Genomic DNA, 20,179 nt, shown 5'->3' on the forward strand with positions numbered 1-20,179 from the left:
GTGTGTTTGAGCAGAAGCCACTAGCAGATTTTTCTTCTCCTCCAAAGATAACCCTCACAGACACTTGGGGTCCTGTGTCATCAAGTTAGAAAACCTACTTCAATTATCATTAAAATACCTTCAGTTCCTTCTAAGGTTCACTCCTTTTTAAAATATTATGAAGGCTTCCCTGGTGGCGCAGTGGTTGAGAGTCCACCTGCCGATGCAGGGGACACGGGTTCGTGCCCCGGTCTGGGAAGATCCCACATGCCGCGGAGCCTGCAGATCCAGAGTCTGTGCTCCGCAACAGTGGAGGCCACAACAGTGAGAGGCCCACGTACCGCAAAAAATATATATATATATATTATGAAGTTGTGAATTTTATAGTAATTTGTAATTTCATATGTCATTTCACAGTAATTATTAATACTTTAAAATGTTTTCGTATTGGCTGCTAGAATGCTCAGAGCCAAAGTTAGAACTCAATTCTAGCAAGTGTGATAGTTTAGGGTTCAAGCATTTGGTTTCAACTAGATTTTCTTCTCTTTATTTTCTCTTTGTCTTGGTTTCATCATTACTGTTTTTTTTAATCCTGTTGAATAATAGGTATTTGGCAAATGAAAACAAATGGAGATATAAGTAATATTTTAAGTGACTTAGGCATAACATTTAATATTTTGCTTATATAATTCTGAATTCAAAAATCTGTCATTTTGGCTAACACTAGGGATTTACCAACATTTAGCCAATAGTTTATATGTACTCTTAAAACATTTAACATATTTACATCATTTATTATTAATTTTTTAATTCACTGTAAAGTTTGTGTTCATATAAAGAGCATGTTATAAAATTTCACTATATGGTTATAGGGGCCTTCATTCCAGGAGTTCCAGTACAGCCAGTTCTCCTCAGATACCCAAACAAGCTGGTAAGCATCATAGTTTACTATGGGAAGAATCTCAACATTCCAAACAGCACAAATTCTCTAGGACCCCTTTTGTTTGAAAAAATAAAATAGATGAATAGATAAATGGTGGGAGCAGATGGGCAGACTCATTCTCCTTGCTATAATTTAGTTTTTAAAAATTTGCAAGATAGGAACATATTGGTTGATACCAATTTGACATATTGCTTTTGCTATTACTAAGCTATAGGAAGATATTTCCTTAGCTTCTACCCTGTAGTCACTGTGATGGTATGGTTAAGTCTCAGATTCAGGGTCTCTTAGACTGGACTTCAGAAAACTCTCATAAATTTGTAGTTTTCACTAAGCTTAGAAGGAGAAATCTCCTGATTCACTGGTCATTACTAGTGGAGAAGGATTGAAGTAGTAGGATAAATTTGGAAGAGGCTTGGTGTTTAATTACGGGCTCAGTACTTCGTAGCTGTGTGACACTTGGCAAGTAGCTTAAATAAGGAAATATCTGAAAAGAACCTAACATCCTATAGAAAGTCCATGTGGGCTCAGGAAATACTCTTCTGCTCCAGCGAGGAGCTTTGTCTTTTTCTGGGTATTGACTGCGTCACCATTTTCCTAAAAAAAGTGGTTTTTTGGCAGGGGGAGGGATGTTCTGTTTTGGAGAGGAGCTTTCTTTACTAGAGAATTTACATTAAAAGGCAGGATGTAATTATTAATCATCTGTGTCATTTAAGATTGAGTTCTTAATCCATTCAACTTTCTATCAGCGGCTTATTTCTCAACCTTGGACACTTGTAGTTAAAAAATTAAAATTCATCAAATTTTTACTCAGCGTACTTCTACCTGTGGGTTTGCATTTGTCATTTACTCAAATTCTTTCACTGTGCACTACCTCACTACTGTAGTCTTTTTTCCCCAAATAAACTTTTTTTTTTTTAAGAACTGATGTATTCTGGTTTTTGTAAGCCAATTAATTACCCAGATATGTTCATATTAGGAGAAAAATAGTTAAGCATGCACAAGTTTTTAAAAAAATTCAAAGCAACTTAATTCCATAAAAAGATAGGTGGTTACATATGGAAGACAGATCTTTGCCATGTAGATATGTGATCCAAGAATTTATAGATCAGTTCACTCTTGTTTAACAATAATAGTATGCTTGTCTTACTTTTCAGCATATTGCTTTTCATTCAGAAAGAAAGTATATTCAGTATCAAAATAAAATTTTTGTTTTATTTGGTATTTTTTCTCTGAACTAACAGTTTAATACTATTGTTATTCTAGGATACTGTGACATGGACATGGCAAGGATATAAATTGTAAGTTGCTTATATTATTATTAGTTTATATAAATTTTTTTTGAGTGAAGAAAAAGAATTTGTTCTTTTTTAAAAAAAAAAAGCCTTGTTTTTGTAGAAGTAAAGATTTCTAATCAGATCCTTGAATCTTGTAACTGAGAAGTTTCTGTAGAGAGCATAACTATCTTGCCCATTAAACCCCAGTGTCTGCCATGTGCAGAATTCTAGTTGTTTGTCATGTTCTAATGGGTCTCAAGTGTTTATCTACCTATTCTTAAGAAACATTCCAGTGATCTCATTTGAATCCTACTCAGCTTAAATTTTGTAATTTCATTCCCATTGCAAATTTAGCATTATCTGGTGTCTCCATCTTTATTTTACTGTATTCATTTAAACAGTCCAGAGCATTTTAGTCATATGGCCTGAAATAGTTGTGATGTGTCTGATTTGAGTTGAGGAAATAGCTAACCAAACTTTCACTTCCACTCTTGGATTTTAAGAGCCTAAGGATCAGCAGTTTCTATAAATGTTGAAGAGAAGAATACAGTTTCACTGTTAAGCTAGCTGAAGTGAACTAGACCTTTTAAAAAGAGCAGAACATGTAGAATCTTACTTACTCTCAAGAAGTTCTTTTGTTTGGCTCCCCTGCCTGTTTACGTGCCTCCTTTGGTCCTTTACCTGCATGGAGAGTGTCGACACCCATCTATGTTCACCTCAAGGAGCCTGGCTGGCTTTGGGTGGCAGAAGAGAAAAAAAATAATAAACCTTCCCCAAACTTAAAAAAATTTTAAAAAGACAGCCTGTTTATATTTTGGATTTGAGGACTTTCCCAGGACTTATGAAATAATGCCTTTTGGTACTGTTATACACAGAGCTCAAATTATTGATGGATAGGTGACGATCACTTGGAAATATTTAAAAGAAATCATCATTTGCCTTCAAGTACATTGTAGACAATCCAAACAACTTCTGAAAATTAGATTTTTTTAACTAAAACATACTTATTTTCTCCATTTTTTTGTGTATGTAAGTTGCTTTGAAATGATACATTTAAATCAGAATAGATGGGCCAATTACATGTGTTAATAAACATTGATACGCCTGAGACATTTATGTTCCTGTTATACTTCAGTCCCTGGTAGTTGAAGTTAAGTAAACAACACCAAAAATAAGGAACATAAATTGTAAAAGGTATCTAGACATTATGCTATCTTTAACCCTACAGGAAATCAGTCTATTCCCTTGGCTAGAATACATATTTCCTGTCATTACTAATTACGAATTCCTGGTTTTCAACTTCTATACAAGGGGAAAGTAGGAGAAACAAGTAGTATGAGAGCATTTTAGAAAAAGAAGTGCCTGAAAATTGAGGGGATAACATATTTATATTTCCAGAGGTGTGTCATCCTTGGGGCCTTTACAAGTTAAGTCCTCATAGAGATAGTGACTTTGGGTTCATTGTGACTTTTTTTGGTTTTGCAGCTGGGCTGGTGGATGTGAAGGTCAAATAGGAAGCTTTTCTGGAAGGGAGATCAGGGGTAAATAGAGTGGTTGAGTTAATCTAGGCTCTAACCTGAGAAATGTGTGACAGAGGGGGAAAAATAGAATTCAGCAAAGAAAGAGAGGAAAAAAAGTTATTTTCAGAGTTAAAGTTTTCTTAGGATTTATAAACAAACACAAAATCTTCTAAAGATACAACGTTGTTTTATCCAAGTGCCACATCACACTTACGTGTGGTAACCTCTTGTTTCCACCTTTATCTTCTGGTCTTCATGTTATATTTATCTGTGTCTCTTACTTCTAAATCAGTTTTCTCAATTGTCCTGGCTCCAAGTACTACTCTGACTCAGGATCTAGGGAAGGGATTTTACACCAAAGCAGATGTCCTAGGGGAGAGGAGACTCAGGGACTAACCATCAAGAAGGGAAAGCCTTGGAAAAGCTGTTTCATGTCAGTCTAAGAAGTGTTGTTTGGTTTGTCTGTAGTGTGGACAAGTCAAGTTTAAAGAGATCTTGTGTGTGGTTTCATTTGTGTATTTTTTTTTTTCTTTAACAGCATTCAGAATTTTCAGAACAAAATATGTATTCAAGTCATTGAATTCCAAAGCTCAATTTAAATCATTAAAGAACAATTTACTTAATGATAGATAATATGGATTGGCTTTGTGGCTTGGAGTTGATAGTAAAAGATTCTTTCCCTTTCAAACAGAAGATATGAGAACTGACACATTAACAATTTATAATGAATTATGGAATTAATAAGCCTGTTTCCTAAATTCCTTCTTTTAAGTAAATTCCTTGTTTAAATTCCTAAATTCCTTGTCTTAAGTAAGTCCCTTCAAGCAATTTTTACAGGTAAATCATATTTTAATTTCTTAATAGCAGAAAAAGCTTGGTTGGTTGTTTTCTTAAACATGTACCCTGCCTGACTTCTGGGTCATCCGTCTACATTAGGCGAAATAAAAATCTCGTAGAAATCTTAGCCAGAGAGTCTAAATATACACTGGAAAGCTGCAAGTAGGAACCATTTCAAAAATTATCTTTGAGAGGATTGATTATAACCACTTTAAAGAAAGCCTTTGTCGGGCTTCCCTGTTGGTGCAGTGGTTGGGAGTCCGCCTGCCAATGCAGGGGACATGGGTTCGTGCCCTGGTCCAGGAGAATCCCACGTGCAGGAGAGGCCACGGCAGTGACAGGCCCGCGTACCGCAAAAAAAAAAAAAAAAGAAAAAAAAAAGAAAGCCGTCGTCTAGCTTTACAATGAAATATGAAACTTTTCAGAAAATTTCCCCATAGCTAAAACATTTATTAATAACTGGGACAATGATGATAAAGTTTCTGCTTTTAAGGAAAGGCCCACTGGTTTTTTGTTTTTTTTAATATTAGAAAAGAATTTACTAATGTTCTACTCAGCAGTTTTTCTATAAACATATTAATGTACCTTAAGATGTGACCATGGTTAGTTTCTCTAGGCCTATGAGTCTTAGCTGTCAAGAAGACTTCAAATTTGGGGTTTAGTCTGCTGAGCTGCGGCTCTGACCCACAAATACATATTTGGTATTGCATTCAGCAATTTAACTTTTGAATATCAAGAATAGTTCTCTAAACCCAAAAAGTGTTGTAGCTACAGTGTGGCATTTATAAATGCAGAATACATACAAAGAGTGACATGGGGTTGCTTGTATGTAAAGAAAAGATTGTTCAGTAATATTAGATGGTACTTGTATTACCACATAAAGATGGCCTTCTCTTTTTTTCTCCTCAGCATTCAACTTTGTGTGCTCACTTGCTGCCAGCCCTTCACAAAGGTGGAAGTTGAGGTAAGTGGTTCAAAATGTAGCCTTGGAGCCTAAGATTTGGCCTTTCCTTTCATTGTGAATTTTTAGTCTAGAGAGACCAGATGTAGAAAGATTGGAAGTTAAATCTGCCACCTTGAAAATAAGCCCTGGTCTTTTGCAAATTGTGTGCCTAAACCATCTGTCAACCCTAGCCCTTAGAACTGTGTTAGGAAACACAATTTCCTAACTTCTGGGAACTTCCAGCATGTCACCACCCTGGCTGGCCAGATTTGCATCACCCGTTCCTATCTTTTAATCCTTTTAGTGCTGACCTCTGCCAAGTTGTATGATATGCCTTCACATGCTGACCAAAGGACTACAGTAGCTGGTAGAACCCCACAACTTCTTGAAGAAGTATGTTCTGTGAAAGCTGAGAGATTGCGGGAGAGGTACAGAGTGAGAAACCCTCACTTTTGGAATCAATCTGCACATTGGAGAGCCTGAGGAAATCATGTTGTATGAGCCGTGAAGGCAGCTCATATCATCGTTCACAGGACAGTTTTTCAGTTTAAGTCACAGTAGCAGGCTGTAACACTGGAGGAGTGATTAGAATGTTCTGAAAATTCTGACCAGATTTTTAAGACTCTGAAGGTTGATTCCAAGAACTATGCTTAGTTTCCAGGAATGACATGGAATAATGGACCCCTGAATTCAGAATCTCGTTGGCTTCAGTGATACCCTCAGGTAGCCTCTGAAGAGAGAGGGTCAGAATAGTGGTTCTCCAGACTCTTGCCTGGATTTTCCAATTGCATCCGTGGCTTTTGTAATGAAAACCTTAAGTTTACATATGTAATTCAGAGTTCTGAGCGGGGGGCCAGTTCTCCAGGTGACAGGACTGTGGAATGGAAGTCACAAGAATCCTGTTTTATTTTGTTGGATAGCTTGGTTGTTCAGCCATTTAGTTGTTGTCAGCACTACCAAATGATGTAGGAGGGCAAATTATGTCAAAGCGAATTTAACTTCAGTGAAATTTTTCTTGAGACTTGCAGGTTGTCTGCCTGCCTTGAAAATACCTGTTTACTAATTATATGCCACACCTCCCCACTTTTAAAACCAGCTCAGTATCTCTCAGTGTGACCAGAAAACACTAGATCTTGGAATATAGTTAGATGTTTCTAGAGAAAAAAACTAATCTGTATCCTAATAAGTTTAGGAAGTACCAGGGTAAATAAAATGAATCAGGTTTCTTTTCTCAAGACTTCTCAGTGCCTTTGAAATGTTTGACCACTGAACCCCTTTTTCTCTGGATACCTCCTAGAGCCAGTTTCCATAGAATACATTTTGGGAAACCCCGGTAGAAAGAAATATCTTATTATTTCTAAGTACTTCGACTGAGCACTGCTCTTCCTTCTTGAAAAGCTGCTCAGATAGCTAGCCCTGTTTTCTTTCTCTAAAAATAAATAAATAAATAAGAAAACCCATATTCTCTGCACATTTGGAAGATATTGTTTATATATATATGCTGTTCCTTCCTCTGAATTTACCCCTCTTTAGCTAAGATGAAATCTAGCAATAGATGTGGAAATGCACATAGAACTGTACATTTTTTTGTCTAGCACGTGTGTCAGTGGTCAAATTGTGTTACAACAGAGGTTGCAAATTCCTCATGCTTTTGCCCTGACCACTATTACCACATTTCCTTTCCATGTCATGGCTGTCCTTCTTTCTTTTCAATTACAATATTTGCATTCTCCAACCTGTCCTCAGACCTGTTTGGGTAATATTTTCTGCAAATAAAAGAATATATCCTTTGTTCGATAACTTCACACACAAAATGGCTTTCAACCAGTTGAAAAAAGCTGAATAGGTAGGGATTTGATATATAAGAATTGTGGTGCAGGGTAAGAAGATGGAAATTTTAGGCTTCAAATTGGGTATTCTTATTTTAACTGTAATTTAATTTGAGATTTATGAGTCTACCTTTCACCCAGGGGACTCCTAACTACTTTATGATTTTTGAATATTTTAATTCCCCACTGTTGGGATGTAACTGGAAAATGTATCCCAGCAGACTGCCAGGCACTAAGTATACCCACACCTTGGCTCAAGACTCTCAGGGGCTGGGCACTAGCTCTGAGGCTCCAGCTTTTCCACCACGTCAAAGGAGGCCCAGCTTGAACTGCCCCAATGCAGCTTAGTCAGAAGTCTCAGTACATTTAGTTGCTACAATTTCAGTTGTCTTGGTTATTCAAAAGCACCTCCTCTGCTTTCCTTTTTCTTAAAATGGATGGAAATCCTAGGTATTATTTTTAACATGTGTTTTTAGACCTTCTTGAATATTAATTAGGTAAACCTAATTCAAGATGTATTATTCAAGAATATAGCTTTACCTTTATGGTTTTTAAAATGAGCTATGAGTGGATTGTTACTAAAATGTCCATTTAGACACACTTGTTCTTGTGAGTCAAGGACTTCTCAGTATGTTGAAGGCTGTATCCTTTAGTTTCACAAGTCTCCCCTCATTAATGATGATTATCAATCTCTTTAATTACCAAAATGATCAGATATCTAAAAATCTAGGGAATATAGTATTTAGGACTATTTCCTTACCCACTCCTTCTCTGCTTCCCCAACAAAAAGACTTATTTTTGAAAAGGTTATTATTTTCTTGACTCTTGGATCTTAAAAATACAACAAGTTCCAAACCTCATGCCCTATGTAATTGCTCTTGTGGCATCTTTGAACAATGATGCCATGTGTGTCTACAGAATGGTTCTTTTGAAAGTTATTCTTTGAATCATAATGTGGCGTAGTGGGTGTACTTAAAGCATCTTTTAGTGATCACTTTTATCAGCCAGCTACTCCACAAGTATTCCTTAATAAGCATATGGCTTAGGGGCATAGGGAATAAGCTAGCTAGTAGGGAACATCCCAAAATATGACATAAATAAAGAGCCTTCTAGTTTATCTCATGAGAGAGAATATATGCAAAGTCAGACTATATAGCACTCTGTGGATAACAGCTAGTTTCTGAATGGAAACATGACATTCACATTGACTCTACAATCAGTTTCCTTTTTCATGGGCTGTGTCTTAGTTTGCATTCAAAATATGTTGACTTTAAAGCCATCCATTATATTAGAGATACATAAAAATGATTTGTCTGTAGACATACATATTTTGCTTTAGGAAACTTCCTTGGCAAAGCTTATAGTGAGCTTCTAGTGGCTGCTGGCATTACTTAATGGTAGGTAATTCATTGCCTTGTGATAGAAAGAGGTTTTTTTTTTCATTAAAAAATTTCTGATGTAGGAAAGGATTATAATAATGAGTGTTATGATCAACACCTATAGAAATATATCACTTTTTAAATCTCTTAAAGCTAATTACTTAGAGAAGTTTCAAATACATTTATATAGTTTATTTAAATATCCGAATGCACTAAAATGATGTGTAGTTTTTAATCTAAAACGGGCCTTTTAGAAAACCATCACACAAATACATACATACATACACACACAACACACCCCATAGGTACTTGTTCTAACAGAGGTAATTTCTTCTGGAACTTGGTAGAATTCTGGAATTTGTAAGTGGAGAAATAGAGTGCTACAAGAAGAGCGTTAGCTGGGGTTTTTGTTCCAGTTCTGCTAGTACTTACCTGTATTTGCTTGAGCAAATTACTTAAACCACTCTAAGCCTGTGTTCTCACTGGTCAAAGGGGGATACTAATACCTATTTTATAGGGTTGTGAGGATTTAATCAGGTTGCTTGTGTGCTAGTATGTGGTGAGTTAGGCATTAACCTTTATTCACCTTATCAACTAGATTTTCCTGTTCTTTGGGGAAGGAAGGAGCTAACGTTCATAAAACCTTTCTTCTTTTGCATTTCTCCTTTTGAAGACTGTAAAGGAGAATCACGAGCAGAACGAGAACTGCACTTTTCTGCTGCTTCTTCTTCTTATTTTTTTTTGGCTGAACCACGCGGCTTGCGGGATCTTAGTTCCCTGACCAGGGATTGAACCCCAGGCCCAGCAGTGACAGCACCAAGTCCTAACCACTGGACTGCCAGGGAATTCCCAGAACTGCACATTTCTTAAGATTCACCTGTTAAAATCCTTTTCTGTTCCTTAGAAGAAGAAAAAGTTGATTGTAGCGTCATCACTCCTCAATCTTTCTCCCTCTCATCATCACTTATTTAATAGAAAGGAATGTGCTTGATGTGGTCAGTAAACAATGAATACACCAGTCTCACTGGTAGTGAGTATTCATGTAAAGGACTGGCTCTGGGTAATGGAGAGTCTTAAACAATAGGCAGGGGAATTTGGGCTTTATCTTGTGTGCAGTCTAAGGCCCAAGAAGAGGTAGGAGGCTCTGGGACCAAAAGTGCAAACTAGAGGTGCTGGTGTGGGAGACAGGCCAGTTAGTCTCCTCCTCATCTGGGTCAGGATGGTACAGAGTAAGCAGGGTGAGGGAAGAGGGGATACTGCAGTGAGGAGGGGGCTGGAGCTGTGGAGCCCATCTCAGGTGCAACGGGAAAGGGAACTGACAGAGTTTACACAGGATGCTGTCAGGGAGGAAAGACTTCCCTCTACCCACCCAGGTCTGATTCCTGGGTCTGTGAAATAAACTGATAATAGGCAGATTAACAGCAGAAAAGATATACAGATTTATTAAGTTTTAATATGATATTCACAAGGGCATCACAGGGAATAAAAAGTGAATACCCAAAAAAGTGAGATTTGAGAGCTTATATACCATATTAAAAGAAGCAGGGGATACAGCCACTATGGAGAACAGTATGGAGGTTCCTTAAAGAACTAAAAATAGAACTACCATACGACCCAGCAATCCCACTACTGGGCATATACCCTGAGAAAACCATAATTCAAAAGGACACATGTACCCCAATGTTGATTGCAGCACTATTTACAATAGCCAGGATGTGGAAACAACCTAAATGTCCAACGATAGATGAATGGATAAAGAAGATGTGGTACATATATACAATGGAATATTACTCAGCCATAAAAAGGAACGAAATTGGGTCATTTGTAGAGATGTGGATGGACCTAGAGTCTGTCATACAGAGTGAAGTAAGCCAGAAAGAGAAAAACAAGTATATATTAATGCATATATGTGGAATCTAGAAAAATGGTACATATGAACCTATTTGTAGGGCAGAAATAGAGACGTAGACGTAGAGAATGGACATATGGACACGGGGAAAAAGAGGGAGATTGGGAGATTAGGTTTGACGTAAATACGCGTGAACCTCCCGTATAGCACAGGGAGCTCAGCTTGGTGCTCTGTGACAATCTAGATGGGTGGGGTGGGGAGGGAGGGAGGTCCAAGAGAGAGGGGTTATAGGTACACATATAGCTGATTCACTTCATTGTACAGCAGAAACTAGCACAACATTGTAAAGCAATTTTACTCCAATTTAAAAACAAGATGAATTAGAGCTTCCACATAGTTTATAGCAGAAATAAAAGTTTCAAATTAAAGAAAAAGAAAAAAAGAAGCAGGGGAGGGAGGGCATAGGCCACTTAGGGGAGAGTAAATGATTTTTAAGAAAGACGAGTGGGCCTTTAGAACAGATGGGAGACATGATGGTGTGTGATAAAGTTTGTCTGGGTGTGATGTTGACTTCTAGTCTCCTCCCCTCTGATGAGAGTCAGTCTTCCCTGTTTGATGAAACTCCCCAGGAGCACATTTAGGACAATTGAGTTCTTTTTGGAGGATCTGTCATGGGCAGATAAGGGGAGTTCAGAGAAAACCTCTCCCTGCAGTGCTGTTTTTAAGTGCCTACAGCTCAAAATAATTGATATACCCAAGTGGCACATTTTGCAGTTGCATGTCCTGAACTCCTTCACTGTCTTCTTTCTAAAGTTGAAAATGAAGTATTATTGAGATGAAAGTGGAATTGCAACTTGAGAAGCAAGGAACACGTTTGAAACAGGAAAATATGATGGCAGCAGGTCAAAGAAGGACAGAAGAGGCCTGCCAAGCAGCAGTGAGGTTCGATTTAAGTAACTTGATCCTCACCTATCACATAAACATTAAAGAAATAGACCCAATGTTAAGATCACATATTTTGGCCCACCTACACAGATTAGAAGGATAAAAGAAGATGTTCGACAACAGAAACAAAAAAGTATTTTTTTATGTTTGGAGGCAGCATGGTCACCTTGGGAAATTACATAATTTTTCAAGCAGCTCCAAGGAACTGAACATGAATTTGTAGTAGCCTCAGCCAGTAAGATTTTGTACCTTTGTTTAGCATCTCTCAGTTAGCATCACTCTCTAACAGGATTAGGGAGGCGGGATCAGGAGAGGTGACCGAGTATGTGGCAGAAGTGACAGATTCTAGGTGACAGAAGGGTCATAGAGAAGTGTCTGATTCTCAAAGTACAGTGTAGATAGGCAGACAGATGTTGTCAGCAGGGGGTGGCAGAGAGGGATGAATAGTTCCTGAGGGTGACCGTCAGTTTCTTGGGGTCTCTGCAGGACCAGGTTAGGGGTGAAGTAAACACTAATAGATAATGAGGAGAAACTCTCATGGAAGAACTTGTCAGAGGAGGAATTAGAATTGCATGTTTTTTCCATGGCCAAGGTAGAGTTGAGGAGAATATCTGTGGCCAGATGAAGGGGTGTGAAATCAAGATGGGCCATCAATGTGGATACTGGGGATAACGAGAGAAGATAAAGGTAGAAAGGATAACTTGTGGTCCTGGGGTCACTGGGGTATTTAGGTGTGTATTAGCGTTCAGTAATAGACAATGACAATCATGTTCCCCTCTCTCTGGCTGATCTTCCTTCCCAAGTAAAAGATATGTTCATGCTGTGACCCTTGAATGACGTTGTACAAATTGGAAATGTGATATAGAGGGCAAGATCTTATCCAAGGAGAGATGACTTTTTATTAGAATTTCCATTGAATTGCTTCTCAGGAGGCATGGGGGCCTCCAAGACCAGTGAGTATCAAATCCAGGCTTTTAACTATTTTGAACTCTCAGGGGAATTATTTTCCTCAAGAATAAGATGCCATGCCAATATAAGCATTATTAAAAATCATTTTATGGAATATATTCCCTGCACTAAAAGGAACCAAACCCATAGTTCATTGTATTGTGTTTGGTTAACAGTGTAACAGCAATTATTTTTTAGGGTTTTCAGTATGAACTTTTATGACCTACCAATCAAATATATTATAAATGAGTATTTAGCTTTTTTTAATGAAGAATTAAATGGCAATTTAAAACTTTAATTGATTGTATTATTTTGTTAGGTTTTTATGAACATTGATTTTAACATAGTTTTCTTCCTTGGATTTCATCCTAAGCAACTATAAGAGATTTTACTAGAACAGGATGGAGGGAATTTTTAGAAATATTTATTTGCAAAGATTTTTCATTGCTCTGGATATATAAGTGATGTGGGGACCTCTGGTGGCTTAGTTTATTTTTCCATCTTAAAGAATGACTGGATACTAAGCGAAAAGATAGACTTAGAAGTCCAGTTGGAAAGGACCTTAGACGGCACCTACTCAAACTTCTCCTTTGACAAGAGAGGGAATTGAGGCCTATGAAGTCTAAATGACTTTTCCAGGATCGCAGAGCCAAGGCATCAACCCAGGCCTAGTGCTGTCTCCGCAGCATGCCACTGTCCTCTTGGAGAGGATGTTAATAAAATAAATGTGAGAAGTAAAATAACAAATAGCACATTAGCCTATGATTTCTGTCCACTTTATCCTAAAAATGCCAGTTGGGTCCATGCTGGCCTGTACACCCTCCCTGCCTCCCTCTATTCATGGTCTTACCATCACTCACAGAGTGATTGTGGTTGCCTCCAGGGGTTCTCCCTGCTCCGAGCCTCTTCCTCTTTGGTTATCCACTCCCTGCCACCAAAGTTACTGCTCAAAAACTTTGACCGGGTCATTTCACTCCCTTGCTTAAACTTCATCTCTGAGTCACTATTGCCCGTAGGCTTCTTTTTTTTTTTTTTTTTTTTATAAATTTATTTATTTTATTTTTGGCTACTTTGGGTCTTCATAGCTGCACGAGGGCTTTCTCTAGTTGCGGTAAGTGGGAGCTACTCCGTTGCGGTGCACGGGCTTCTCATTGCAGTGGCTTCTTTGTTGCGGAGCATGGGCTCTAGGCACGTGGGCTTCAGTAGCTGCGGCACGCAGGCTCAGTAGTTGTGGCTCGCGGGCTCTAGAGCACAGGCTCAGTAGCTGTGGCTCACGGGCTTAGTTGCTCCGCGGCATGTGGGATCTTCCCAGACAAGGGCTCGAACCCATGTCCCCTGCATTGGCAGGCAGATTCTTAACCACTGAGCCATCAGGGAAGCCCCCCGTAGGCTTCTTAAACATGGTTAACAAGCTTGAAAACAGGTCCATGTGAGTCTGAAAGTGGTGTTATTTATACAGATACTTACTTTTCTTTCAAATTGTGACCCTGCCATTTGTGTGTGGCTTAGCTATATCGTTTAACCTCTTGGAGCCACATTCTTTACCTATCAAAGGGAAATGGTAGAATTTGCCTCAAGAAATTGTTGCAAGATTTCGCACATAAAACCCCTTATATAAAGTACCCAGTACACAGTAGGTTCTTGAAGGATGGTAGCCCTTAATGGTGGACTTAGCTCACTGTATCGCACATTTATTCCCCACTGCATGAAGAACTCCTTGAGGGCAGAACTTCCTTGTCATGTTTTCAAGGCTTAGTGTGATGCCTGGCATATAACAGTGTGCTTAAGCAGGATTTGTTGAATGGAAATGAGCCATGAAATCTTGAGCACGTCTTTTAATCTTTGTGATCCCCAATTCCTTATGACTAGAATTGGGAGGATTAGTAAAATGAAATAATGCATATAAAAAACCTAGCGTGGTGCCTGGTTCAGTTAATAAACAGTAGGAATTGGCAAGATCATGTTTATCCTCAGAAAGTCAAGATCAAGCATTAGCTCTTCTATAAAACCTCTTTGGTTGCTTTTCCCAGCCCCCGACCAAATTAATCGTTTCCTATCCCTTGTGCTCATACTCGAGGAAGGATGGTTTAGTGGGAAAAACAAGGGTTTTAAAGTCTGACAGGCCTTGAGCTGAATCCTAGTCATGTGACCCATATAACTTTAAGTAAGTTAATTAAGCTTTTAAGCCCTATCATTAGGGGTAATGATAGTGTGTGTTGTGTCAGTCTATCCTGTTAAAATATGGATCTTCTTTAGAGTGGGAATTAGGGTCCTGTTCATCTTGCCTGGTATATAGTAGGTGCTCAAAAAATGTACAATGACTTAAATATAGCACTGAAAGCTTGTTAATGTTAGGAAACTATAATTAAAAACAAGAATAGTACAAATGAGGTATCACAGATTATCAAGTGGAGAAAAAAGAGTAAAATTTAAAATGATAAAGCAAAAATGGTAGAAAACCAATATAAGGGTTCAAAAACAAGCAGAAGAAATGATCAAACATAAAGCTTGATTAAGTGATAAAAATATGGCTGATATAGGAATGGATAGAGAAGATAAACTACAAAAAACAAAGTACTACCACTAATAACATTTTCACACAGAGGGTAGGTGGGAGAAAATGCAGCTTTGAGAGTAAGATCTGAGTAGTTTCAGCTTTACAACTTCCAGAATTCCAGACATTGGTTCATTTCATCCTCACCACAACCCAGGACATAGGTGGTCATAGCCCTCCTTTCAGAGTTGAGGAGACAGTTCAGAAAAGTTAAAGGTCATACTAGTTAACACACAGAAAGACCCAGAGCTTGGATTCAGATCTCTTGAGTCCAAGCACAGTGCTCTTTACATTCTATCCTATAACCCGTGTGCTAGAAAGGCAGGGGATTTCATATAATGACAGCTTATAAATTAATTTAGCATTTAAAGTTTTAGGCCTCACAATTGTAATGGAAAGGTATATTTGCCTTTCAGTTTATGCCTGTTCAAATACCAAATGATGAAGAAAAAAGTGATCCTGTCCTTTTTGCCAGTACAGTCCGGAATTTAATGGCAGAGTAAGTATCTATATGTGATTATGATCAGTAAATAGTTTTAAAATTATTGGTAAATGGCATTTAACATTGTTTTTGTTTTTTTGTTTTTTGTCTTTGTTTTTTTCTGTCTGAGGGCCTCATTCCCCAACTCATTTTAGTAAGGAAAAATCATGTGCCTAGGAATGCAGTCAGTAAGACAATCTATAAATATTTTCCCTGACGTAACCCCAAACTAATGCAGACGTAGCTTTGCCAGAAGGTGAACAGGGAGGGTACATGAACCAGGAGAAACCAGCCAGTGACCTCCAAAGGGTGAATTCTCCCAAGCTGGCCAGTCGCTGTCAGACAAAGCTAATGGTGGTCTGAGTGGTTCCTGCTGTGACCCACCTTCTATCCCCTCAGCCTCCATATAGCTGCCAAGGCCACGTGTTTCAAAGGCATTAATGATTATAGCACCAAAAAGGGAAAAGTTTGCAAGGGAATGCAATAGATGCATAGAAAAGGGGGAAAGTCACCCTCATTAAGGGGATGGCTATAAATTTAGGATTTAGAAACTGCAAAACATAAGGCAAGTATTTTCCTGCACTTAAGGGAGTTTGAACTGGCCACTATCCTGATTAGATAAATCACCTCTCCTCCTGTAATGAAAGAGTGTGTTATACTATCCCCACCACCCAGGCAGCCTCAGAACCCTCCAGGTGTGCACCCTCTCCCCAAGCACCACCTCCCTCAGTCATGCCCAACGGTAGGTTTGGAGCTAATAAGCCAGCAGTATTTATTCTCTTAGTAAAAATGCAATGAGAACTCTGAATTTAGCTTCATAGCTGAATTTGGCATTATAAGCAAGATTATATATATTATATGTATATTACATACATTAATATTTCACAGGAGACTAACTTTATTTTCAAAAAAGAATAAATGTTTACGTGTTTGGCTGAAAAACTTTTGTTACTACGTATCCCTACATGTACTTGATTTACCTAGTTTCTAGAGCAGCTACAAAATTTGCTTTGATATTGTTTTCTTCCCTCTTCCATTATGTTTTCATACTAGCTTATGTCCAAAATTTAGGAAGGAAGATAAGTATTAGGAACTGAGAGAATTTACATCAGATAGTTTGACTTCCCAAAACCTGCCTAAAAACAGGAAAGGTTTGTTTAAGCAGCCTTTTCCTGGATTTGGAGGCGTGGAGGTAGAAGGGCCTTGGATAAAGAGTAAGAAAGACCTCAGTTAGCTATACAACCTTGGATAAGTCCCCTCCAAGGCTCCTTTCCTCATGTGTAAAGTGGGAATTCTAATCCTTGCCTGGCTTTTCTCATAGTTTTGGTTATTATGAGAGTCAAGTAGGAAATGTTAAAAGCATTTGAAAATGGTAAAGAGCAAAGCCGAGGTAAGTAGTGGTGGTCGACCACTAATAAATATTTACCAAATCCTGTGCTAGACCATTTGCTTGTGTTACCTAACATAATCTTCACAGCAGCTCTGAGGCAAGTGAGAAAATGGAGGCTCTGAGGTAGTGAGAGTTTCTGGGCTGGGATTCAAATTCACGCTTCCTATTACCAAAGCCCAAGCTCTTAACTGTTTTGTTCTACTATTTACTCATAATTCCTGAAGTGTTTTTAATTTTTATTTTCCTTATATATTCTTACACCCAAATAGTCATTAATCAAAAACAACTTAGTGGCAGGTAGGAAAAAAATGTTTATTCATATTGCATTCATTGAAAATTGAATGTTCTTAGCCATGATTCAACAAAATCAAATAACAGTTGATGACATAATTTTATGATTGTCACTGAATGTGTGTGAATAAAAATTTAGCCAAGAGGGATCTGCAGGAAATTATTTTATGTACAGCACAGATTTTCTTCTTGTCACTCCAGTGTTATTTCAAGTTCTTGTTAATATGTATTTTTTCCAAATCTGTTTCACTATAAGTAGATCTCTGAGCAGGAGGGAGGTAGTCGGTATTGTGCACTCCTTTGAGGATGGAGGGTGTTTAGGTTTGGAAGAAATATGATCTTATAATCAGTCCTCATTAGTATTTTTTGAAGATTGCTATGTAGCAAGAAGGTGATCTTCAGTCTTAAAAGATGGAAAGACGCAGCTAGCTAGCAATATGGATAGACCATTCACTTATAATATGTACAGGTACCATTTATCTGTTTAAATGGCACTTCCACAGGCATTCTTAGTTGGTCCTTAAAATAACCCTGTGGAGGAAGTGATTATTCCCATGTGCAGATGAGAAAAGTGAGGCTTAGGTTAAGTGCCAGCTGGTAAAAGACTCCATAGGACTTGAACCTAAGTCTTCTCATTACTTTCCATGGACTGAACTCAACTATTATTATCACTGTAGTCAAAACACAGAACAAAAATGACTAGCTGGCAGAAGCACACAGACATAAGGAGATTAACTCGAGCCACAATAAGTCTGTGAAGTAGAGAAATATGTCTCTTTGGCAATAATAAGCCAAAGCCACTGGTTCAAAAAGTAGTAAATACTTTTCCATTTACTGTCGTTTGTTGACCAATTCAGGCCTAATGAAAAACCATCACCTTTTTTAAGAAGTTGAATCTGTTTGTTTTTTAATACTTTAGAGCTCTGAGAATTCCAGTAACAGATCACACCTATGAAGACTGCAGATTGATGATTTCAGCAGGACAGCTAACACTGCCTATGGAAGCTGGGTTGGTGGAATTTACCAAAATCAGCCGGAAATTGAAGTAAGCATATTTTAAAATTACCACGCTTTCCTAAAGGTGTCCAAAAGAGACCTGAACTCCTCTTATGTTTATTTTCTCTGCTTTCATTAGTGCTCAAACTCTAGAGCCTACGTGGTGTTTATTAAGAAAGCCAGGGATGTGAATTTATCTCCCATTTAGTTCATCTAGTTTTGTTTTTTCAAGAACAGCTAACTTAGAAATATGTGCGTTGGTCATGAGAGGAGAACGAGATAGTAAACACGAGTCAGCACAGATCTGCCTCCCTACCCAGAAACAGCTGAGTAGTTGGTCCTGCCACCTTCTTATAAGAAAGATGGCATAATTATATGGTACTGGCACGAGGTGGTCAGAACTCCTCATGTGAAATAGGAATTGACTTGTAGAGCAGCAATTCTGACTATCATTGAATTTTAAATACTTCCCTAGATCAACCATCTCCTTCTGGGTACATAATTTTTTTGAAAAGGCAAAAAAAAAAAAAATTGTGATTTTAATGATCTGTTTTAAACCATTTAGAACATTCCCTTTGAACTTCCCGGTATGAAGGTGTAACTCCCACATCCCTCTCTGATTACAGTTCATTGTTTTCAGCCCTGACAGGGATCTGCCGAATTTATTAACTCAGTAGACCTTGGCATCCTCCCTAGGAGGGAGCTGCAGAACCAGTTACTGTATTAAAGTTCAATATTAAAAAATATTTTTTGATAACTGATGTAGCAAACATTATTTATATCTTCTAGATAGCAATGTTTTGATGTTATATTTTTACAATATTCCAATAGATTTGAAAAAATTAGATAGTTACTGAAATTGGATGTAGAAGTATATGTTAAGTCACCTGTTTAACTCTACAGGATGTGATGTAAGCTACAGTATATTTTCCAGTGTTTTTTAAAGTGTTTTATAACTAATATTGGAGGAAGTGTACAAAGTCTAATGAATCCCCCATCACAACATTTTGTGAAATGTGAATTCATTATCATCCGGAAAGCTTGAAAGCAAGAATTGTATACTTTTTTTAACAACTCAGTAAGTACTGTTGACTTACTAAGTAATATTTAGATTAAAATGTGAGTTCTTTTTTTCTTCTCATGAGTCATTTATTATCTTACCACATTGCTCCTTTTCCCAGTTACTTTTCTTTCCCTCAGATATTTGGGATAATTATAGTTATGTTAATATCCTTTAAAAAATTAGAAGTCTGTATCCATGTTCAAAGTGTGCCTTAAAATATTCGTTTTTGGGGCTTCCCTAGTGGCGCACTGGTTGAGAGTCTGCCTGCAGATGCAGGAGACGCGGGTTCGTGCCCCGGTCTGGGAAGATTCCACATGGCGCGGAGCGGCTGGGCCCGTGAGCCATGGCCACTGAGCCTGAGCATCCAGAGCCTGTACCCCGCAACGGGAGAGGCCACAACAGTGAGAGGCCCGTGTACCGCAAAAAAAAAATTTTTTAATTCGTTTTCTTCTCCTTTTCAAATGTAACACTGAATATATTTTTCCCTCAGACAGATGAATAAAACAAAACTCACAAAATGTCCATGTGGATTGTAAAACGCTAATACATCTTCATAACTCTTTGTTTAGATTAGATTGGGATGGGATTCGTAAGCATTTGGATGAATATGCCGCTATTGCAAGTTCCTCTAAAGGAGGAAGAATCGGAATTGAAGAATTTGCGGAGTATTTGAAGCTGCCTGTTTCAGATGTCTTGAGACAACTTTTTGCGCTCTTTGACAGGGTAGGTTAAAGTTTAATCTTTAACATGCAAATAGTTTTATTTCGTGAGTCCCCACAGGGTATAAATCAGTATGGCAGGCATTAGAAAAACTTGCTAGGTCAGTGTTAGAAGAAGCAAGGCTGAGCCCATTGTTTAATTGCATGATTTTGTTTTTCAGCTTAATAGTAGTAGTAGCAATAATAATAGTAATATAATAATACAACTGCAAAAAAAAAAATTCCCTGTAGTTAGGCTT

The 20,179-nt window shown here is 37.9% G+C and overlaps 1 protein-coding gene across 1 annotated transcript in view; it reads left to right on the plus strand.

The window, feature by feature from the left end:
- The window catches only part of LPCAT2 (lysophosphatidylcholine acyltransferase 2), a 62,293-nt gene that overhangs the window by 13,116 nt on the left and 28,998 nt on the right, over positions 1–20,179 (plus strand). The window contains exons 6-11 of the mRNA XM_060000411.1: positions 852–910; positions 2,186–2,220; positions 5,463–5,517; positions 15,417–15,499; positions 18,082–18,207; positions 19,791–19,944. Of these exons, the coding sequence (XP_059856394.1) occupies positions 852–910; positions 2,186–2,220; positions 5,463–5,517; positions 15,417–15,499; positions 18,082–18,207; positions 19,791–19,944 (512 nt within the window). The remainder of the gene's footprint in view (positions 1–851; positions 911–2,185; positions 2,221–5,462; positions 5,518–15,416; positions 15,500–18,081; positions 18,208–19,790; positions 19,945–20,179) is intronic.

This window comes from Delphinus delphis, chromosome 20, assembly GCF_949987515.2.
Source record: "Delphinus delphis chromosome 20, mDelDel1.2, whole genome shotgun sequence".
Lineage (NCBI taxonomy): Eukaryota > Metazoa > Chordata > Mammalia > Artiodactyla > Delphinidae > Delphinus > Delphinus delphis.